The sequence below is a fragment of the Lissotriton helveticus genome, chromosome 7 (assembly GCF_964261635.1).
Source record: "Lissotriton helveticus chromosome 7, aLisHel1.1, whole genome shotgun sequence".
Taxonomy (NCBI): domain Eukaryota; kingdom Metazoa; phylum Chordata; class Amphibia; order Caudata; family Salamandridae; genus Lissotriton; species Lissotriton helveticus.
This window is the reverse complement of record NC_136068.1, coordinates 1432547054-1432571481: the sequence shown is the minus strand read 5'-3', so window position 1 is coordinate 1432571481 and position 24428 is coordinate 1432547054. Positions and strand designations below refer to the sequence as shown.

The following is a 24428-nucleotide window of genomic DNA, read 5'->3' as shown; positions in this document are numbered from 1 at the left end:
GGCATATTGTTTTGGATCGGAATGAGGTAGATTGTTTTGGATTGAGTGGGGCAGATTGTTTTGGATTGTTATGGAACAGATTGGTGTGGGACAGATTGGTGTAGGGCAGATCGGAGTGGGGCAGATTGTGGTGGACTGGAGTGGGGTGGATTAGATTGGGGTGAGGTGAGTTGAGGTGGATTGGATTGGAGTGTGGTAGATTGGATTCAGCTGTATTGGGGTGTGGGGTGGATTGGATTGGAGTGAGGTGGATTGAATTGGGGTGGATTGGAATGTGGCATATTGGAGATGTGCAGATTGTGTTCAATTGGAGTGGGGCTGATTGGGGTGGGCTGATTGAAGTGAGGCAGATTGCTTTGGATTGGAGAAGGACAGATTTTATTGGATTGGAATGGTGCAGATTGGAGTGGGGCAGATTGTAATGGATTGGAGTGGACAGATTGTATTGGATTTGAGTGAGGCAGATTGGAGTGGGATGGATTGGAGAGCGGCAGATTGTCTTGGATTGGAGTCGGGCAGATTATAGTAATGCTGATTACAGTGGGGTGGATTAGAATGGAGCAGATTAGAGTGGGGCTGATTGTTTTGAATTGGAGTGGGCAGATTGGAGTCAGGTGGAGTTGAGTGGGGCATATTAGAGTAAGGCAGGTTGTTTTGGATTGAGTGGGGCAGATTGGAGTGGAGCAGATTGCTTTGGTTTGGAGTGGGGAGGATTGGGCTGGGGCAGATTGTTTTAAACTGGAGTGGGGCAGATTGTAGTGAGATTGTTTTGGATTGGAGTGGGGCAGATTGTTTTGGACTGGGGTGGGGCAGATTGTTTTGAATTGAAATGGGGCATATTATTTTGGATTGGAGTGTGGCAGATAGGAGTGTGGCAGATTATTTTGGATTGGGGTTGGCAGATTGTAGTGGGGCATTATGTTTTGGATTGTAGTGGGGCAGATTGTGTTGGGAAATATTGTTTTGGGGTGAGGAAAATTGTTTTAGATTGGAGTGGGGCAGATTGTTTTGGATTGAATTGGGGCAGATTGGTTTGGATTGGAGTGAGGCACATTGCTTCGCATAGTATTACTTTATTAATGAGTGATAAAAATATACAACATGAGAGATCATCATCCTACAATCAAATACAATAGCCAAATGTAACAATATTTTGGATGATACATGTATCCTAGTAACAAGAAAGGATAGGAGATATATGGGAGAAGAGCTCAGAGGGGGGGCGCTGGGGAAAGGAGCATCTGCCTGAGGGGGAGGGCAAGGCAAGAGTGTGAGAGGGTAAGACTGTGTGACCTCTGAGTTTGTGATCATTGGCATGTGTTTGTATGCTATGCCGGGTGGTGTTATTGTCCAGGAACGTAATGGTTTATGGTCCAGGAGTTTCAGTATCTCTTTGTAGGTGATAAATTACGGGGTGTCCAGCACTCATACTTCTAAGAGCGTATCCTTTCACCCTTTATCACCACCAAATAGTTCTTAGTGGCGCCTGGCCACATCCCTGGATGGTGGAAGGCGATTAGGATCCTTGGGGGATTCGCTTCATCCTAGCTGGGCGGAAGCAAATCCCCCCAGGATCCCAATCCCAATTGTTTTGGATTGGAGTGGGGAACATTGTTTTGGTTTGGAGTGGAGTGGAGCAGACTGTTTTACAGTTGGGCAGACAGTTTTGGATAGGAGTGGGGCTGATTGTATTGGACTGGAGTGGGGAAGATGTTTTGGATTGTAGTAGGCAACTTGGAGTGATGTATATTGGGGTGGGGTGGGAGGTTTGGAGGCTGGTGGATTGGATTGAGTGGGGTGGATTGGGGTGAGGTAGGGTGGGTTGGGTTGACAGGGATTAGAGTTGGGTGGATTGGGGTCCATTGCACAATTTTGTGTTAAAGCATCATTTCAGAAATTATATGTAAGAAAAAAACAATGTCGCTATGCAATAAGATAATCCTCATTGTTTGAGAACAGCACCCACAAGCAAAAACAAAGGAAAACCTGAGAGTAAAGTGAGTAAAGAAGACTTGGCAAAATAAATGAAAGATAACTATAGAAAATAAAACTGCAATTTTGTTTGTCCTGCTGGGTACGTTTTCGCCAGTCACACGCCTTCTGTTTGCAGAAGACTAGAAGTTAAAAAGAACAAAATAGTACTTCAATCCCATCAGGAGCAGCAGATGTGCACTGTTTAAGTTTAATCAATCAGTGCTTGGTCCCTGCTCCACAGAGAGGAACAGCAATGATGTTAGGCTTGCAGTGCGGAATTACAAGACTATAAAGAAGAGTGCCATACAAGCCTAGCCTTTTTTGGATATAAGTGTCTCACAAATGAGATGCAAACGCTAGTGCACACTCTTACTGTCTCAACCCTAAAACGTACTGCAATAGGTAACATTAACAAATCTGTGATCATATTGCAGTTTCAAGAATTAACCAGGCTTAGGCAGGCAGCTGATAAAGTTCTTATAGGCCAGCATTTGTGAAAAAGTCTCCAATTTAGAAGAGCTCTAAAAACTAGCTTATTGGTTCAGTAACTTGCTTTATATTTGTTTCACAACAATTGTTAACCACTTCAGCACCATGATACCTTAGTTGACTATGTAATAACTGTAGGAAGCTGGTTCTTAATATGATATATCAAAATGAGACTTTTTGTGCAAATAGTACAGGGGTTCCCTTATAAGTGGACAGAGGCGTGCTCTAACAATCCCAAGGTTCTCTTCTAGGGGGCAGTGCGGTCGAGCAGCCTTAGGGTCTCATGACAAGTCTGCCGCACGGGAGCGTGGCGGTGGCAGTGTTCCAACTGCCCTGTTACAACCAGGGCGGTCGGGCTGCACTAGGACCACCGCAACCGCCAGGGATCAGAGATTCCTGGCGGTGAGGTGGCGGTCTTGAGGCTGCAATATGCTTGGTGGGACCTCTGTGGACTGGCCAACCATATTAAGAGTTTCCTCACTGTCACACTTTTCATAGTAGTGGGACCCTACAGGGTCCCCTTGTGCCTCTGCACCACGGGGTGCATGCAGGGAGGCACAGGTTGCCCCCAGTATCCGCAAGGCATGGACTGAACCAGTCCATACCATGTAGGTACTGATTTTGATGTTTTCATTTTCATAGGCAATGCCATAAGAATGCGAAAGCACCACCCTAAGACAAGAGAAAACTCTTAATCTGGTGAGCGGTTCAACCACGGGTTTGACTGTGCACCGCCAAACTCTTATTTAGGCACTTAAACTCATCTTCGGGGAGTGCTAGACATCTCCAAATACACACACTGGTCAATAAATGAGACACATGACTCAATAAGGAGATCCAGACCAATTTATAAAAATAACACACATCTATATATTTGTTTAGGCACCAGAAGCAATTTGTTCAGGTAAGAATGCTTTTAAATAGAAATGTATTTCAGTTCAAAAAGCCCACAGTTTTTAGACGCAACAATGTTATCCTATGGGAGGAAAAGTCAATATAGCATTCAGGTATACAGTACAGCGACTTGCAGGACTTATCTCCAGCAGTTAAGGTGAGTGGTGGACAAGGTCCAAGGTAGCACCAGCAGCACACCACTAGCAGATCTAGGGGGGGGCGGGTGCATCCATGCTAAACAGCATTGGATGCCCAATGTCACCCTATGAGGATCCGTTTTCATGTAGGGCTTGGACTGGGAGGAAAGTCAGTCTAACCCAACAGGGGGGATCAGGCGTCACGATGCTTGGGGACATAGGGACACATTTTGTCCTCTTCTCCTCAGCCCACGGACGATGGGTGTAGAGGTGTCTTTAGGTGTCCGTTTTTTCTTATCAGGAGCAGTCATGGCAGAGTCTGAGAGTTCACTGGGGGATACGTAGGTGGACTCAGTCTCTGGAGGGTTCCGATGACCACATTAGCCCACTTCAACTCAGCCTTGGAGTGACAGGTGCAGTGGTGCCTTCAGGGTCTTGGTTTCTGTGGTCACGAAGCCCTCATAGGAGACTTTGGATGCCTGCAGGTTGCATCGAAGCAGGCCCTCTACCTCTTGAGAGGTCTTGGTTCCTGGGTAAAGTGCTGGCAGGTCTGCTAAGTTTATGGGACTCAGCAGCTGCAGGACAAGTCGCCTTTTGGTGCAATTGTCAGCAGGCAGGATGGAAGAGTTGGAGACCGGTCAGTTGCTTCAGTTCTTGCAGGATGCGACTCCTCACATTCTTCCCTGTCATGTAGGTTGAAGGGATCTGATTTCCTGGTGCCAGGGGCTCCCCATAATACTGAATTTAGGGTGGTAGCCTATGGGCTACTGACCCTTGGGGTCCCTACGCACCCTATATGAGCACTTCCTGTGGGAGTAGGGTATGTCCCTGCCACGGAGTTTCAAAGTATACGAACTCAAAGATGGCGAATTCTGAAAAGTTGTACCCACATCAGGTTAGGCCACATTAGGGGTGGTAGAAGCCTGGGGTTGGGCATGCTTACCCAACTAGCTAATTTTCCTACCAGTCCAGGTGCCCAAGCACTCTAGACAAAGGGGGTCAGCTTTCTCTCCTGTGTGGGAGCCAGGTTCGAATTTCAAAGCCAAGAGTAGGCCATCCTGACAAAGGGGATGTGAACACCCTCTTCCAATGCAGGCTTTGGTTCCGACCTCCTGAGAGCAAAGGCCTTCACCCTGGTAGTTCAGAAATCTGACTTAGGTTGCAAGCTGGCAGACACCAGTCAGCCATCATACCAAAGGCTGATTGGTTTTTAGAGGACACCGATAAGTTGCCCTCTGGCTGCATGTATAAATAAATCCAATACTGGAATCAGTGTGGGTTTAATAATACGGATGTTTGATACCAAACATCCCTATTTTTAGTGAAGCCATCATGTAGCTGGGGCACTCGTTTTCACCACTGTCCAAGACATGTTCTAAAATGGCGTCCCTGTTCACTTGTACTGGCAATAATGGGATTGGCCAGCACAGGGACATATCCGCCCTTGCAGTTATGGTCCCACATGTAATATTAAGCACCCTGCCTGGAAGGCCTGTTGTAATGGTGACACACTAATACTACAAGCTGTGTCAGGGGACATGGCACACAGGGATGTTTGCCATGGCGTGCTTTCACTTTTGTCTGCACCAACACATGCAGCCTGCAATGGCAGCTCTGCATGTGTTTGGTGAGTAGTCACTTACTGTGTTCTAATGTATGCTGAAGCTCTTGGGGGCCCTCTTTAGTACCTTAGGCCCTACGTACCATGGGTACCATTTATTAGGGACTTATTTTTATAAAAAAAAAAATCAGAGTTTTATATAGCACAAACTTGACCAGTAGGTATCAGGTATCGGAGTGCCTTACATGAGCACCAGTTGCGTTTCACAAGTACACATTCATTTTTTTGTTAGGCACGGGGCTATTAAGTGATTTACCCACAATCATAGGTTGTTGAGCATCATTACCGAAACTCAAAGCTGGTTCCTCAGATTTGAGATTGACCGCCCTAGTCATTAGGCCACATATTCTCCCCCTTATAAAGGGTGCTAGAGGTATTGATAATTGGGGGAACAATTGTGCAGTTTTAGGAAAGAAATCTGGCACCGGAGAACTGGTGAGCAGATTTGAGATTGACCACCCTAGCCGTTAGGCCACAGAGGCAAAAAGTGGGTGTGACCATGTCAAAAAGGGCCTCTTTCAATCAATAACCTAATAGGCATGGATGTGGCTTCAGTACGCAGATGACGATGTGGAAGAATGATGCATAAACATACAAAAAGGACAAATATAACAATAATATTTTGTTTATTTGCATTAGAAATGGGATTTCAAAGTGAGACAAGGAGGAGACATGTTTATCATATGTGGGGCTAGTAGATTTGTAATTATAGGTAATATTTCAGATTACTCATTTTGCGCAGCATCATGTGAAAGACTATTCATTTCAACAATTCTGTGCTGTACAAGATTGGGGGAAATATAATTGTGGCTCTTAAGTTACTGGCAGAGAATGGACTGCAGATTTGTAAGACAACAGAATAAACATGTTATTCTTTACATTAAATAGAAAATCAATATCTTTAAGAATATTTTATACATATCTCTAACTAGGGACATACTCTAGAAGAAAATGTTAAACGGGCAAAATTGGGATTTTAATGGACAAAAACAAGATATATTGTTTAATTTGAAAATTGATTGAGACAAAATAGTCACTGCTACATGAATCATTTTACTTTTCTCAAGGACATGCTCTAATCACAGCCTGCCAAGCAGCCACAGTCCATAGGATATTTGTTGCTAATCGGAAATAGACACAAAAGTCTCACACTGCCTGACTGTTATACTTTTTTTGTTGTAATGAACAAGACAGATGGCTTTTGAGGACACCACCTAACCCAGCATTTAACATACATAAATGACCGCTGCAAAGGGAACCTTTTTATAAGCGTATATCTTAGCTATAACAATGTCAGAGTAGAATGTAAAATATTGATTGAGGTAATAGCAACAACATATGTGAGGACATTTATTTGAGTTAATGCACAGTTACATAACTCAGAAATTCTTCATGGTTATCGTAGAAGTGATTTCTCTATATTTAAAGCATGTTGTTGATATGTCAGTGGCTTTGGTTAGAAGAGTTCATATGACTGTTAAAGGCCAAACCAGACCAATATTTTAGAAAGTGGCTAACTTACTGATAACTATGTAATGCAGGATATGAAGGCCACCTGAAAGAGGTGGACAACAGAACACCATAGGAAACCACTGAAATAATTACAGTTGTAACAAAGGCAGGCAAGGACTAGAAGAGGTTTTGGAGAGTGAATGTTTAGAGGAAATGGGCTAATTTAAAACGAGTGCAATAGTTTGATAGGAACAATTTGCTCAACTTGAGTGGTCTGAAATATTTTCGTCTTATGGGCAATGCATTTTTGTTGCAAAATGTGTTATTAGCATTAGTTCTGTTTTGAAGAAAGTCATGTTCCTATTTACATACATTTAATGCCTCATCTTTTAGATCAATGAACAGTTATGTGTTGTACACACGAATAGTCTTTTAAGGACTCCTTATTGATTAAAAAGTATTCAAACCGAGTCCAGTCAGGAAAACAGAAGAGAACGAAGATTCCCCAAAATCTGACGGGATTGTATTCTTACCTAATAAACTGCTTTCGGGCTTCATTTACAATAGGTTCATTATCCGCCAAATCAATATGGTTGCTGAGTGTTTCCTCAGCTAGTAGGACTTCTTCTTCTTCTAATACTGCAAAAGAAAAACAGATCAGGGGTTAACAGGCATATCACAAATGAAAGCATAAAATTACACGATAAACAATTTCACAATACAGATACAAATACAGATAATACATAATTAATTCTGCCTTGAACCTTTTGCAGAAGATCACAATATATGGACTCAAACAATATTGTAATGATAAGAAATTAACATCTACTAAATGGCTACCAAAAAATATACATATTATAAATGTGTATCTTTAGATGTTGTTATTGCACAAAATGCAGTGATATAAAAACACATATTTCATGGGAATGAGGTAACACCCATAGTGTCACCTTATTACCGAGCATTATTTGCTTGAAAATGTAGATTTTAAACTATGAGAAGCCTAGTCTCATTTTGTTTATCTTCACTGCAGAAAATTTGTATCTATGCATGGCTATGCAATAATATATCATGTTAATTTGTAGGGCACACAACTCATCGGGAGGGTATTCCAGTGCTAAGAAAGAGGGATCGAAACTGGTAGAATCTGAAGTCTAGGTGAAGAGCCATGTTCTCAGTTGCTTGCAAAACTCACAAACTGAGGAGATGACTCTGTTGTGGAGAGGTTGGTCATTCCAGGCTTTATGAGTGAGGTATGAAAAGACATACTTTTATGTATCTCTCAAACATCTTAGAATTAGCCCAAGGAAGCCCATTGTGGTAACCTTCACACCACATAAAATGTCTCGTACTCAGAAAGCTTATCTTGATATATCTTTACGATATTTGTTTATAATATTTAACATCTTGGCAGTAAACCTAGGAAGCCTATTATGGTAACTTTCATGCTATAAACTTTTGTTCTAGTATGGTGGTCTTTGGACCCATTGGTGCTGATTTTGTTTAAAGAGAAGTGCAAGTAATTATCTCCATTTATCTTTCGACAGTTTAGCATGGAAAGTGCAAGGTTATTTATGAACCTATTTTGAAAGTTACAATTAAGTCCTAGGTATGGAGTTGGTGTTCTGTAGATATTTTAGAAGAGCTTGCCTAGCAACCATTAGAAATTGTCGTAAATGTGTCGATGGCCTATTTTTGGAGAGTCGGATTTGGGGATTTAAAAGCAAAGCATGTCAGGGTGTTTGCATTTTTGTGTGCTGAAAGATCATCCGGCCTGTGAACTTTGCTAGCAATAAATCATTTTTAATTTAACTGGTGCTGGAAAGCCCAGTTCAGGAAGATAACAGAGAGACTTTTCTGTTCAGAAGATTGTTTAGCAGAGCAGTTTTTGGAATAAAGGCTACTCGACTGAAGGTAATCTATTTACAATCATGGCTAATGCAAATCTATTTAGAAAAAGAAAGGCTATATTTTCTAAACAATCTTAGGAACTGCTTGTTGACAACGTCCTGGAAAACTATGATGTTTTATTTGGTACACAGTCCCATCATACATCTATGCACATTAAAAATGGTATCCGGGACAGTATTCTGAAAAAGATAAATGCCATCTCCACTACCAAACACCTTGTAACTAATATTAAAACAAGCATTTGCAATGCAATAGGTCTCGAATTAGGAAAGTTTGAGCTATTGGTATTGTAAATGACAAATGTGTTATTTATGTGTTGGTTTTGAAAATAGCAAAATTAATAGCTTTGTTATTACAATGCCAATAGTTATAACTTTCACAAATGTGACACCAATAGCATTTGTAATGCAATATGTGTTTTATTTACGTGACTTAGATGTATTGATATTACAAATTAACAATGGCTTTTAATGTTTTTAAATAATTAATACTTCGATAAAAGTTATTGTCAGTTATAATAGCAATAACTTAAACTTTTGTATATAACTTTTATGAAGATAATGTTCAGTGTATTTTATTGTGACGAAAATCCAAGAACAGAAGTGAAATATTAACAACTTTTCGTGACATTTGTAATAAAGCTTGAAACATTGAGAGAACATATTTGAACCAGTTGTTGTTGAATGGTGCACAGATTGATGCTGTGGTGGCGCCGAGTGATGTTGTGATGGCGAACGAGTGACGCTGTGGTAGCACATAGTGATGTTGTGGTGCCCCTGAGTGATGCTGTGGTGGTGCTGAGTGATGCTGTGGTGATGGGATAGATAGAGTGAGGGCGATAGATAGAGTGAGGGAGATAGATAGTTAAAGTGAGGGCGAATATTCTGTAGCTGTTCTCTGAATTTCAAGGCACAAAGAACATTTGTATGAACAAAATAGGAATGAGGAATGACTCGGATAAACTATAGGAATGTTAAGATAATTATATTTCGCAAATGGTCATTGGGAGGGAAGTAAATAAGGGAAACCCTTTGGAAAAAAAAGGATTATGTAGGCGTAACAAATGATGAGAAACAAACCTGGTGCTACCACACAGGAAAGAAAGCAGCGATTACAGGTGTGACTACAAATATGCACGGAAGCATTGTGTGTTTAGGCAAGACGTTTCTTAGTAGTCCCTGGAAGGAATACCATGTAAAGATTTGTAATGCTTTAACGCATTTTGGGACACGGTTTGGTGGCAAAGATTAAGACTGTTGCAGAGGGACAGCAAGCTCTGTAAAAGTTGTCCAGCAAAAAACCCTTCCACTCCACTTGATCATGAGAATCAGTCAATGTGCAGTGCTTTTACTTCACTGAGGTTTATGTAATTGTATACAACATTTCTGATAGATGTTGCACAGGCTGGGAAGTGATGAATGCCAGAACTGAATATAAAATTAGAGGAGCACTATTTTCAGCTTCTGCACCAAAATAGTGGAGGGTGGTGATATTGCCATCAAATAAGCCACTTAAGGGAGGCTGGCAGGACATTCGATAACCAAGCACTTTTGAAGAGAAGAGGCAAGATACTACAAAATCTGTTGAATTTTATACCAACTGCTTCAGGGGACGCCACATTTTGTATTTTTAAAATGTATTCTAATTGTTTGGACATACTGCAAGGGGGCAAGAAGTTTTATTTTATTCAGATGAAGACAGGGTAACACAGTTAAAGGGATGCTCTGAAATAGAAAATAAAGTCTACCCGCTGTATGGACCCTGGCAATAGGTGAAAGCTTCCTTTTAGAATGCGAGAGCACAGAAGACAAAACACAGAATCTTACCTGTGGAAAGGAGTTGTATTATCCAATAAAGTTAAATCAGTATCGAAAGGTGATGATAGGTAACTATGTATTTTATATGCTGAATTGTGAAGCAATACATTTGAAAGGAAACACTACTAATTCTATTAATGCTATTTAAGCCATTTTGAAGTTTGTAAGGTTTCATACCGATTACAACACGGACAATAAACGTAGCTTTAATGTGATTCTGCATGAGGCGAAGCAGAATATCTTTATATAACTATAAAAGCCTAGGAGAAACCAAAAATTATATCATTTAGGCATCCCTATGTACAAGACGCTATACTGGAGCAGCACTTGCCTCGTTTGTCAAGCCATAAAGTGTTTTCGTGAATGATATGCCAGATCCCACTGGTGGGGCTGCGAGGAGAGAAGGCTTCTGAGGCCTCTTGGCTTGGAGACTGCCAGGGGTCTGTTCCCAGACGCTCATTAGGATGTGGGCGGCTGTAGACACATGTTCACAGCTGCACGTCAATGGCCTCTCACATCCCACCCGCAGAGCCGTGCTTTGAAGGGCTGGGAACTGACACAGTACTGACAAGCGCTTTAGACACGAGCACCCCCCCCCCCCACACACACACACACACAGCACAACAGTGTGACAGCATCACCAGCCGGCGCACCAAATACGAGGACAGTACCAACAAACATTTTATATTTCCCCACCCTAGTCATTTACAGACTAGAACATTAATTTGATGGCAGATAAGCAAACCAAATAAACATATATGCTTCTGATACAGAAAATTACAAAACAAAAATGGGCCCCGGGTGACAGGGGGTGAAGCGCTGTCTGGGGGGGAGGGGAAGAAAGAGGCGTTATACAGGGAGCAAAGCCTTTGGATTATGCAGAGGGCCCTCGGGGGCGGGTGACATGAAGGACACACTGGGAGGCTGATGCAGTCCTGAGGGTGGGGGAGGTTGGTGGTTTAGGGTGTAGGTGAAACAGAAGAGGGGTGGCGGAGATGCGTGCGGGGTCGGGGTTGTTGAAGCCTGGTCCTGCAGGGTGTTTGCGGCGGGGCCGTCAGGATTGGCGGGTGCGCAGAGATGTGGTGCGGAGTGTTGCAGGTTAAAGAGAGGTATACCGTATACAAGTGCAGAGGAGGGGGGTGTGGCCACACTCAAGGTTTGGCCTGGATACCACTTTAAGGGCCCAACAGGAGCGCACATGCGGGACGGCATTGCCCCCCCAGTGGTACACGGAGGATCAGGAGGAGAGGTGTTTTGATGTGGAGTTGGATGAGGGGCACGCGAGGGGGGAGGGAGGCTGCTGAGGGAGCCTCGGCTTGGGAGTGGGGTATTGGGTGGTTCGATGCAGTAGCGAAGGGGCGCCTGAGTTGGGAACAGCCGACGTAGGAGCGGGGGGATAATGTTTAGATCTCGTCGTGTGATACTGGGCAGATTATTAATTACCCACAGTATAGAGACAGAGGAATTCGGCCTGGGGTGATGCAACGGGGCTGGTGGGCATACGGCACTGCGAGTTCGGAGGCAGGGGAGCGGCGAGGTGCGTGGGGGCCCTTGATGAGGCTTTAGGGAAGGGCAGCAAAGGGTCGGATTACAAGGTAAGGCGGGGAAGCAGGCTCCGAAGGGTGAGGTTTTGGCAGATAAGCAGGGACTGTTAGAATAAATGGGATGTGCCCCGGCAGTTTACGAAGGGGGGGGCAAGGCAGTACAGGGCTCAACAACTAAAAGTCATTAGTTGGCGCAATTTCTTGAAATGGCAAGAGAACTTGGCAGACGGGGGATGTAAAGCGGGAGCGCCCGATTTCTTATCCCAGAGACTCCAGATTTAGGATTATTCTTGGGTTGGGGGGTGCCTCGCCACTTCCGCCCAACTTTGTGGAGTGGTGGCCAGCTACACTCACCAGGAGGTGTTCTTTCTAGCAGCCCCCTCATCAGAGTTTTGCGGCATTTGTGCTGTCTTTTGTCCTAGAGGCGGAGCACTCGTATGCCTCCTACAGCGTTTCACAGCCTCCCCTGGGGTGGGAAGCCCGCGCCCACGTAGTGCCTGGACGAGAAGGGCAGAAGGCGGAAGTCCCGCCCCAGGGGAGACTGTGAAACGCTGTAGGGGCGTAGGAGGCAGGACGCGGTGGCTGCACACGTAATAGGGAGGAGCAGAAGTGGCGGCTGAGGCTGCCGATGCAAGTGCAAGTGCGGGGCTCCCATGAGTGAGGGAAGTCCCGCGTGACGGAGTCTGTAGCCCGGTGAGTGGGGCGGGGTGTGCGCGCGCGTTCATAAGTTGCTTGCCTAGGGTGATGGGGGGAGAGTGTGTGTGTGTATGCGCGTGTGTGTGTATGCGTGTGTGTGTATGCGCGTGTGTGTATGCGTGTGTGTGTGTGTGTGTGTGTATATGTGTGTATGCGCGTGCACTCATTTGAAGGAGGCTGACTTAGCGGGACAGGAGATGGGCACAGCGCAGGGCTGTACGTGCGCGTACACATGATGAAATCGCCGACGGCCCTGCGCGTGCCCATCCCCTGTCCAACATTCCCAGCAAGTCGATAACATAAGATCTTTCGCTGGACGCAGCGCTTCGCACTGCTAACACCAGCTTGACCTAAAAAGGTGGTATGACCTGCGCAAGAAAGTGGGTGAAGATTATAGCAAGGCAAAGCAGCATGCTGAAGGGAGAGGTGGCAGGTGTCCCTTATGTTGAACTAGAAATGTTGGAGTTTGGAAAGACTAGATGGAATTGATACCACCTTGGAATGCACAGAAAATGACCATCCAATGAAGCTTTTCCCTTTCACCGTGTGTTAAAATAAATGCAAGCCCTAATGAAATGTCCATTATGAGAGCAAAACCTTGCATAATTTTAGTAATTTTCAAGTTTCGCTTTTTAGGCAACATTTCCTAAATTAATGTATTATCCCATGTTGCATAATTAAGTATCATAAGCAGCAAATATGTAGCAGAGAACAATACGAATGACCAGAACTCTAGTGCATGCTGTTTGCAGTGCTTCTGTTTTTTGAACTATGTATATAGCGAGCAATGCATCCTTTTTACAAAAAATGAGGCAAGCACGCAATTTGTGCTATATTCAGGGCCACTGGAATTAAGCGAGTGTGCAGACGTGTAGATTTGAGCATAGATTTGGCGCATTTGCGACATAATCAATCATCTGCCGCATAATCTGCGGATTTAAACAAAAAAAATAATTGTTTCTAGCTCAAATGTTAAAAAATTACTAGAGTACGAGTTACTTACCTTCGGTAACGATGTATCTGGTAGAGACATTGTCTAGCAGCAGATTCCTTAAATTACAATATCCCCAGGCATCCGACTGGATCCGGAATTTTTTTTTTGCAGCAGCAGCACCTCTGCACGCCGAAAGACGGCGCCACACAACACCGTCCTGACATCGTCTACGTACGTGACGTCAGCGAGCAGTGGCGGCTCCTCTATAGGGGCGTTTGGGCGCCCGCCCCCCTGCTTTCTCACAGTGCGAGAAGGCAGAAACATAAATGGTAATAACTACTATTTGTTTCTGCCTTCTCGCATGGTGAGAAAGCTGAAGTTCCTGGTTGGGAGTGGGCGGTGTTTCTCGAGGGCAGGGGGGAGTGGCTTGCCCACTGTTTTTCATACTGACTGTTTGGTCCTAGCTTGGGATGTGTGCTGTATTGGTATAAAACACAAAACGCTCTGTTCTTGTGACCCTAAATGTATATATTTAGTATGGGGAGTTTTATATTTGTCATTACAAAATGACAGTGAAAGGTCTTGTTTGGAATTTAAAGCTCAAAACACTGGTCTGCCCATGAGATTTCAACTGTTTTATGGAAGGCACTGAAATGTGGGATCAATATAGATGTTAGATGCAAGAAACACCCATGTTGAAAGCCATTTTTAGTTTGTCTCAGGACAATAAATAGTTATCCCTTTCCCAGAGAGAATTGTGCATGCTTCATCATAAGGTTCCTGCCATGGTTGAAAGTGTTCCTCAATAACTGTTAAAAAATAAAGTTTAAAGTTAGTTTCCTTCGATCATCATTTGATTTCAGAGATACATAGTCCAAGTGAAAACAGAAATCCAATCTGAGTGTTCTGTTTCCTACAACACTGTATCACAACTGACTAGCAAAAACACCTTAAAACATGAGAAAAGTCATATCGCATGATCAAAGGAGGCTGCAGCAATAATCAAACTATGTGAGAGTTCAACAATTCCTGGTAAAATTTGGGTCCTTGATAGGTGCCTAGGCATAGTGTGTTCTCTGCAGATCTAAAGCCTTTCACCAGTCAGCACTGATATTCAATGACCACTGCCAGCTGTCTTTTCTTCCTCAAAATCATGCTGGTGCAGCAAATTACTAATCTTGACATCTACAATCTCCAAACGTCAGTGACAGAATATGTTAAACTAAGAGCTACTAATGGTAACCGTTCCAGTCGCAGACAGCTTCCAATTGCACGTTGGCAAGAAAAAAAGAAAGTTAAGGCACCCAATATGGCATAATTTCCTTTACAAACATTTGGTAACTCTGTGAAAGTGGACCAAGTCAAATGTTTTGCAAAAGCGCTTTCCTGTGGCTATGATGTGTGAGTTAGATAAGCAGGTGAGTCGGCAGAAAAAAATGACAACCAAAGCTTAGAAAACATGGCAGCCACAGGGAAGTTCAACAGCCCTAAGCAAGCATGAACGGGATACAATCCTTACACGACAATGAAGTGTAGGAGTTAAAGTGCAATGGAATGAAAAGATCAGCTTTCATGGTTGACACGTGCTGGGAAATCATGCCAGCACTAACAAGCAAACGTCTGTGTTGGTGAAGATTGTGCTGCTCCTATAGTGGTAAGCAATAAAAATATGTAAAAGAACAATGAACAAAAATAAAAAAATAAAAATGTTCAGTCTTTAAAAACACAGGTGTTGGTGAGTCTTAGCAGGTCAGAAAAGAAAGGAAAATTTGACTTACCCAGTATGCATCTGTTCTTGGCATATAGACCTGTAGAGTCATATGCTTTAGCATAGATCGCCATCTGGTGTTGGGTCCGGATGTTTGCACTTTGTTCTTGTTCGAAGAAGTCTTGTGGTCACAAGATAGGTGACTCCCCCTTTTGGTGATAGTGCACATGGGCACCAACTCCATCCTTAGATTGTTTTGCCATAAAGGGTGATGATGGAGTTAGTAAAGTAATAAAAGAGATGTCCATGTAAAGTATATCTAAGTAAGATATCACTGCAACAGGTAAAGGTACCCGGGGAAGTGGGTGGGTGCATACGACTCTACAGCTATATATGCCAAGAACAGATGCATACTGGGTAAGTAGCATTTTCCGTTTGAGGCCTTTGAGCTGTATTAGCATAGACTATAAAGCAGTTATTTTGAAGCAGTGGCTAACCTGTGGCTGTTGCAGTTGTTTGAAATAGTGTTCGTAAAACTGACTGGCCCACACTAGCTTGTTGTTTTGCTAGCACATCCACACAATAGTGTTTCGTGAATGTGTGTGATGTAGACCATGTTAAAGCTTTGCAGATGTCATCTATGGGTATGCTTCCTAAAAATGCCACAGAAGCCTCCAGTTTGCATGTAGAATGCACTCTAAGGGGAATTGTTAGTGTGTGTTTAGCTTTGATGTAGCATATTTGAATGCACTTAACTATCCACCTTGCAATGCCGGACTCTGTTATGGGATTGCCTTTATGTGGTGGGGCAAAAGCAACAAAGAATTGTTGAGTTTTCCTAAAGGGCTTTGTTCTTTCTATGTAGTAAAGTAATGCTCTCTTGACATCTAATGTGTGAAGGGCACGTTCTGCCACTGAATCTGGTTGAGGAAAGAACACAGGCAACTCAACATATTGGTTGATATGAAAGGCAGAGATGATTTTAGGTAAGAATTTGGGGTAAGTTCTAAGGACCACTTTGCTTTGGTGTATTTGCAAAAATGGTTCCTCTATGGTTAGTGCCTGATACTCACCGACTCTTCTTACAGATGTGATGGCTATAAGGAAGGGTACTTTCCAGGTGACAAATTGTATTTCAAATGTGTGCAACGGCTCAAATGGTGGATCCATGAGACTTGTAAGGACTACGTTAAGATTCCACGCTGGAGAAGGTGGAAGTCTGGGAGGAATAAATCTTTTGAGTTTTTCCATAAAAGCTTTAATAGCGGGCACTTTAAAAAGAGACAAGTGTTGTCTATTTTGCAGATATGGAGCTATTGCAGCCAGATGTAAGCGTATAGAGGAGTACGCTAAATTAGAACGTTGTAGGAGTAATAGATAACAAATGATGATTTGTATTGAAGCATCTAGTGGATCAATATGATTGTTGTTACAATAAATAACAAATCTCTTCCACTTTGTTGCGTAGCAGGCTCTTGTTGTAGGGCATCTAGCCTGTTTGATAACATTCATACTGTCTGGCGGAAGATTAAGGTAGCCAAACTCTAGGATTTCAGGTGCCAAATTGCTAGATTAAGCTGATTGGGATCTGGATGTCTTATCTCTCCATGCTTCTGAGTAAGGAACTTGGGGGAGAGGTGTAGTTTTTGGTGGCAAACTACTTATAGTTCCAACAGAATTGTGAACCAAAGTTGCCAGGCCCATGAGGGAGCAACTAGGATAAGCGTCAGGGAGTGCTGTTTGAGTTTCTGTACCACTAATGGAATGAGTGGGAGAGGTGGAAAAGTGTATGCAAATATACCTGATCACTTCATCCATAGTGCATTGGCTTTGGACAATGGGTGTGGATGTCTGGACACAAGGTTGGGGCATTTGTCATTTAGGTGGGTGGCGAACAGATCTATCTCTGGGAAGCCCACATTTGGAGGAATGGGATGAGAATTTGAGGGTGAAGTTCCCATTTGTGTATTTGCTGTTGTTGACGACTGAGCAGATCTGCAACTTTAATATTTACTCCTGGAAGATGATCTGCAAGGAGATATAATCTTTGAGGTATGGCCCATCTACAGATGCTCTGTGCAAGGTGTAACAGCTGTAGAGAGTGGGTCCCCCTTGCTTTTGTATGTAGTACATGCCTGTCATGTTGTCTGTGTGAACCAGGACAGCTTTGCCTCCTAGATGAAGTTGAAATGCTTTCAATGCTAGAAAACTTGCTAGCAGTTCGAGATGGTTTATGTGGAGTTGTTTTTGTTTTAGAGTCCACATGCCCTGAATGGTATGTGTTCCCATATGTGCTCCCTAACGAGTGAGGGATGCGTCTGCTGTTAGCATTATCTATAGAACCAGATCGAGAAATGGCCGTCCTTTGGAAAGGATTTGTATGTTCCACCACTGCAGAGAGTGGTGAGTAACGGCCATCTATCAACACCAAATCTGATACCAGACCTTGAGCCTGGTTCCACTGACGTGCTAAGCATTCCTGTAGGGGGCGCGTTTGAAGTCTTGCATAGGGAACGATTAAGATGCAAGAAGCCATCATTCTGATCAATTGTATGGCTGGTAATGAGTGTTGAGCCTGAAACTGTGATATTAGTGCTTGCATGTTACGAATCCTGACTGGGTTGGGGTACACCCAAGCCTTGCGAGTGTCTTTTGTGGCTCCTAGATACCCTTGCATGTTTGATGGCTAGGGGTGAGACTTGGTGAGGTTTACAGTGAACCCCAAGTTGTGTAGCAGTTGGACGGTCCTTTGAGTGTTATGTATGCAGCTTTGTAGTGATCTGGCTTTTATTAGCCAGTTGTCTAGGTAAAGGAAGACATGAACGCGTTGTCTTCTTAGATGAGCAGCGACTACTGCCAGGCACTTGGTGAAAACCCTGGGTGCTGTAGTTACTCCGAATGGTAGAACTTTGAATTGGTAATGATGTCCGTCCACCACAAACCTGAGTTATTTTCTGTGAGCAGGGTGAATGGTAAAATGGAAATATGCGTCCTTTAAATCTAGAGTACATAGAAAGTCGCCTTGCTGAAGTAATGGAAACACCTGCTGAAGCGTGACCATGTGGAAGTGATCTGAATCTATGTACAGGTTTAGCTGTCTGAGGTCTAATATAGGCCTGAGAGAACTGTCCTTTTGGTTAATTAAGAAGTACAGGGAGTGTACCCCGGTACCTTGATGTATCAATGGAACAGGTTCTATAGAGTGTTTTTGTAACAGAGATAAAACCTCCTGTTTTAAGAGGGTGAGATGTTCCGGTGACATTGCAAGTGCTCTTGGAAGAATATGTGGGGGAGTGCTTGTAAGCTCCAGGCAGTAACTATATTGGATAATTTGTAGCACCCACTTGTCTGAGGTGATTGAATTTAAGACAGGTAGGAATCAGGAGTGACATCCCCCGACAGGAGAGAGATGGTTGGGGGTGGCGGAGAGAAGTCATTGTTTGTTTGTGGGGGAAGAGTGTGTGGAATTCTTCCTCTACTGTTGGTTCCTCTAAAAACTCCTCTAGAAAATCCTCTGGACGAGGGGGATTGATTTTTGCCCTTGTAAGAGGAGGAGGCATTGTCAGCAGACATAGCATTTTAGCCCCCCCCCCCTCCCCTGTAAAATGAGTGGCGAAAGGAACCTCTACTGGCAGGTAACTGTAAAGCCCCCATGGAATTTATGACCTGAGTGTCCTTTTTCATCTTTTCCAGCATGGTATCAACACCTAGGCTGAAAAGATGCTCTTTATCAAAGGGTTGGTTAAGTATGGAGGGTTGTACCTTAGGCTTAAATCCAGAGATTCTGAGCCAAGCGTGTCTGCGTAATAATATACTGGTGTTAAATACACAAGATGCTGTGTCTGCTGCGTCTAGCGCACATTTAATGGAGGTGTTAGTAATAAGTTTCCCTTCCTGAATAAGTTTGTTTGCCTTCGATTTGTATTGTTCAGGCAAGTGTTGTATAAGTTTTTCTAGCTCATCGTAATGAGCCCTGTCATAACGGGTCAGCAGCGCCTGGGCATTAGCAAAGCGCCAGTTTTTTGCTGCCTGTGAAGCTACTCTTTTCCCTGAGGCATCAATAAGCTTGGACTCCTTGTCAGAAGGAGGGGTGTCTCCTGTGGCTTGGGAGTTAGCTCTCTTGCATGCGTTGGAGACTACAAGAGAGACTAAGGGTAGCTGTCCTTTAATATAAACAGGGTCAGCATTGGTTAGCAGTTAGCATTGGCAAGGTAGGAGTTGTTCTTTGTGAGGAAGAAAGTGTCTCAAAAAGGAAATCCCCTTCTAAAGGCTCCTTGTGAAGTTCCACCCCATGGTAATGAGCAGCCCTATTAAGGAGCTCAAGATAACCAATGTTCTTATCAGGTGGGGAAGGTCTGGAGGGATACCAATCATGGTCATTATCTGTATTTGGATCAGTGTGGTAATCATCCCAAGCGTCAGTTTCCTGATCTTCATCCCCATCCCCTTTAGTCTGTGGGTCAGGTGTAATTGGCCTTAGTGGTGAATGTATAGGTGTAATTAGCAAGTTAGGATTAGGAGGAGGAGAAGGAGGTGAAATATAAGGAGGAGAAGGGTTAGTGCCCATATTCTTCTTTTTAGGAGGGGCCTGATGGTCCTCTGTCAAGTCAGCTTTCCATTTCTTTGGAATGGCTGCTTGAATATGTTTTAGGATTTATAACCAACTTCTTCTGTTTCGGGTTAAAAGTTGGCTCATCAGATGGAAGCTCTTTAGGGAGAGTGTCTTTGTCTTTTCGTGGGGATTTCGGCATTGATGGTTTGGGCTCCGAGCCCTTGGGCGTGGGTAATTTCGGCTCTGAGTGTTTGGGCTTGGAGGGTCTTGACTCCGAGCCCTTAGTCTTCAAGAATTTCGGCTCAAGAGTCTTTGGTTTTGGAGAATTTCCGCTATGAGTCTTTGACCTTGGAGGATTTTGGCTCCGAGTCTTTGACCTTGGGATGTCTCGGCTCCGAGTCCTTAGACTTGGAAGGTTTCAGCTCTGAGCCTTTGGGCGTCGAAGGTGGAATCTTCGGTCCTGAAGGTGTCTTGCTCTTATGTTGCGAAGTCGAAGGTGTCAGTTCGGTATCAGAGCGGGGCTGGCTTGAGCCCAAGCCAGAAGGCTTTTGTTTCTGTTTCGGAGCTGGGCCGGAGGGCGGGGCATTGGAAATGTTTTGTCGGTGCCGACTTGAGCCCAAGGGCAAAGGAGGGACCGGAGCCTTTGTATCTGTGGAATGGTCACAGGGGGATCTGTACTCACGGTATGCTGTCCCACCGTAATGTCTTCCTGTTCTTCCATGTCGGAGTTGGCTTCGGACATGGAGACCTGCTCTTCCTCCTCTGGCTCTCGAGCTGGAGGTGGGGCACCGGAATCCTCTCCGAAGACGTCCAGAATTGAGTCACTCTGATGCTGTATTTCGTGGTGCCGAGCCCGGCGATCACGAAGTGTCTTTTTCAATCGGAAGGATCGACACGCGTCGCAGTCCTTTTCGTTGTGATCCGTGGACAAGCAGAGGTTGCAAACTTCGTGCAAGTTGGTTCATGGAAACTCAGCACGACACCCAGGACATAGTTTGAATGGAGTTCATTGCATCGATGACTAGCGCGGTTGGCACGCGTGGCCCCACGGCCTGCCTCGAGTTTTCCGATGGAAAGCTTTCCGAATAGAGATGATGCATGTCGAATGATGAACCGCGATCGATAACAATACCGTCGAGGGTAGTGGATTGCGTGTCGAAGGGTCCCGAAAACGGTACCGAACCGGAGCACAGCAATACAAATCCAAACCCGATGGCGGAAAAAAACAATCTAAGGATAGAGTCGATGTCCATGCACAATATCACAGAAAGGAGGAGTCGCCTATCTCGTGACTACAAGACTTCTTCGAACAAAAACAAAGTGCAAACATCCGGACCCAACACCAGATGGCGATCTATGCTAAAGCATACGATTTGCAGTTCCTATGCCTCGAACATAAGGGTTACATTTTACAAATCCATTTATGATATATTAGCCTTTCTTTTTTCCATTTGTTTCTTTATCATTTCACGATCTACAGGTAAGAAAGGTTTATAGGTTTATAGAAAATGCTAACAGCACGTAAACCTATTTTACCCATTACAGTTTTATTTCTATTTTATACAAAATATGCATGGATCAAGGGCATTTGTTATATCATAACAGAGAGGCAACTCAATGTTTTATGACAACAGTTCATTTATGTTCCACTACACTAGGTTCTTGTATGGATCAATGTAATTTAAAATCACGGTATGTACTACATGGGCTTTTTAAAATCAACTCTGAACACATCACAACTTAGGCAAGTTAAAAGCAAAAAAAATAAAATAATAATGTACTTGTTAGTTCTTCTTCTGTTATTTCGTCATCCGGAGCATAATTTCTCAAGAATTCAGCAAAAGCACCGTTTTGGTTCATAAGCTCCTGATACGATCCCATTTCAGAAACGTTTCCATTCACAATGACCACAATATGATCCACTTGAGGGAGAAAACTAATTCCGTGGGTCACCAAAACTCTAGTCTGGGAATTTAAGAAAAATATGGTTATTTTATAATTTTGAAACAATTCTCTTAAGTGAATGACATTTAAACAATATATTTCTAGAAGATCTAGGGCTTGTTTAGAGTTTAGGGGAGGAGTTAATCCGTTACAATCTGAGACAGCTCCTGTCCACCTACATGCAAGTGCATTACATCCCCTGACGCTCGCAATAAGGTAGCCAGGATATCCTTCACATTGTGGCAGAAAAACCCGTCCACCAGACTCGAAATCAGGGCCCTTAATTAATTTTTTTCCCTGAAAACAAATAACTACATAAAACAGTTCCTTATGCTGCAGCTTCGTGATATGCACAGTTCTCGTTAAAGAAGAATACGCAAAGACACTTGGATATGTGTTTAAAATACACAGTAATTGGTAATAGTGGGCTAGGCAGAAATAGGATTAGGGTGTAGAAATGCCATTCAAATGATACAATGAAAAGGACTGAGGATAAATAATATGTTCACAAATTTGCTACATGATGAATGGTACATTCCGGTGGCTTCGGCCCATCACATTGAACTGTAAGATCTCTAAAAGTGGAAGGACCCTAGCTTCTAGTAACAATTTGGTTTTCTATAGATAAACCAGTATTTAAGACAGTGGATTGAGGGAACATAGTGGGGCTCATTAAAATAGCCAGTAAATCACCAGGTTCGACAGTTATTGGGTGCAGAACTTCAACACATTCAATTTTCAGACTTTGGATTGGGACATTAATTTGTGAATAATTACTCTCATTTTGAGGTAACCAAATTCAGAATGTGCACAATTTGTCCACACAACTTGCATCATGTTGTACCTGGTAAAAACTGTGCAGGCAAAAACTATACAGAATCAGAGACTGAACTGCTCTCTGAAAAACGTCATGCATAGTAACTGGGGCAACAGATGTCTATTACAATTAGGGAGTCATTTATATTTGGGTAGACAAACAAAAGGTCTGCATGGTCATCGGAGGCTAAGGCCTCTGTTTTCCTGGCAAAGGTCTGCACAATATATTTAGATACCCCAACCAGGCATGAGAGGATTTTTGATGGGAATATTTTGATTGTATGCATTTATCCTGACTCAAGGTACATCATGAAATCAATATTTGTGCTGTGACATGTCTTTAAAATTGTCATGGGTTCTCTAGTGCCTCAAACATTTTTGTGTCTCTGAGTAGTAACCAGTTATTTAAATGTGAATAATAAAGAATGCCTCTGATTAGTAAATTAATTTCTTTTTGTTGCAGACAGTATTATTTTGTGTGCTACGTCGTTAAAATAATGGACAATTTTGGGAATGTCCCACCTCAAAAGTGTACAACTAAAGTAAAAATACCAGCTAAAACGACAAAACCGCTTTTATAGGTTCCTTAAAGGTTTCTGAGGTGTATTTTAACATACCCTTCAACATGGGAAGGTACTGCATGGTGTGCATTGTCTTGGACAGCATCTCTATTAGGAAGTTGTCATCCTAGTGTAGGCCATGCATATCCACCTTGTGAAATGTGGCTGCCTTTGTATCACATTGTGATACATGGTAGTTTTGTCTGGGTAGATGCACTAACTGGCTAGTGTTCTGGCTCAGGAACCCGCAGAGTATCAACATTGCAGCCGTCCCAAGGACCATCGGTGGTCACTGTTTCAAACGGTGTGTCATAGGAGGTTGGCAGGGTGAGATGGGATGCCTTCCCCATAGGAAGAGTGACAGGAGTCCTCAGGGGAATATGGCTGAGGTGGTGTCCGAAGCGTGGTAGTGGGGGTGATGGTGGTGGTAAAGGAGGAGTAAGAAGAGGGGGGTTGCAGGTGGTAAAGGGCCGGTGCCCCTGTCCTTGCACCTCTTGTGCTTTGTATCTAGAATAGGCTCCTGGGCAAGTTCTTCCACGAAAACAAGCTTCCTCATCCAAATCAATGTTTCTGCTGGAGGCAGCTTTGTTGTTGTTGATTTTGCCTCCCTGGGTATGAATAAATATATGCTTTTCTGTGGCATCCAGCTCATCCTTTATTTGCTGGAAGATTGGTTTCTCTCATTCTTCGGGCTGGCAGTGAAAGACATCTTCTTCGTCTAGTGGCTTAGCAAAGCTGATGGAGGCTTTAGTGTTGAAAGAGACTTCTTTGTGGATGTTGCTTTTGGAGTCAGTGCTTGAATTGCCACCAGCGTTGAAGGGGTCCTCAGTTTTGAAGGGACTCAAGACTTGTGCAGGATTTTTGGACGCAGCAGCCAAGAAGGGTCACTGCCCAGTTGCAGGAGCATGGGCCGCATTGAAGCTTTTGGTCAGTGCTGACCAGAGCCCAAAAATCGGTGGTGGTCCAGTGGGCTGAGTCCTAGTCGATGGACTTGATGCCCAACCACCTGGGGCAGTGCTCTATCGTGACATTAGGGTGTCTGGGGGGCATTATAGGTCTCACTGTGCTGACCATACTTACAATAGAAGACTTTATCTTGGGACTGGGTGGCTGGGAGTCGCTGACGACAGTCAGAGAAGTAGACTGCATTCAGGCTGGGCGAGGACTAGAGTGGGTGATCTCCAGAGACCTTTGTCGAGGTCGCGTTCCCCCAAAGATGTTGAGGGTGTTGTCGGACTCCTGCCTCTGCATTCTCTGATGTGCCCACCTCACATGTTCTTCAAATGGCAAGCAAGGCTGGCCGCACACGTGGTGTTTTCATGGTCAGGGAACAGGCAGAAATTGCCCGCCTCACAATGGTAATTCTTATGGATTTTCAA

General features: G+C 43.7%; 1 protein-coding gene across 2 annotated transcripts in view; it reads right to left on the bottom strand.

The window, feature by feature from the left end:
- ABCC3 (ATP binding cassette subfamily C member 3) overlaps positions 1-24428 on the bottom strand; it is a 708094-nt gene that overhangs the window by 208061 nt on the left and 475605 nt on the right. For both annotated transcript variants that reach the window (XM_078654774.1, XM_078654775.1), the window contains exons 19-20: positions 21511-21694; positions 7101-7206 (exon numbers count right to left, since the gene is read on the bottom strand). In XM_078654774.1, coding sequence (XP_078510900.1) covers positions 7101-7206; positions 21511-21694 — 290 coding nt within the window. The remainder of the gene's footprint in view (positions 1-7100; positions 7207-21510; positions 21695-24428) is intronic.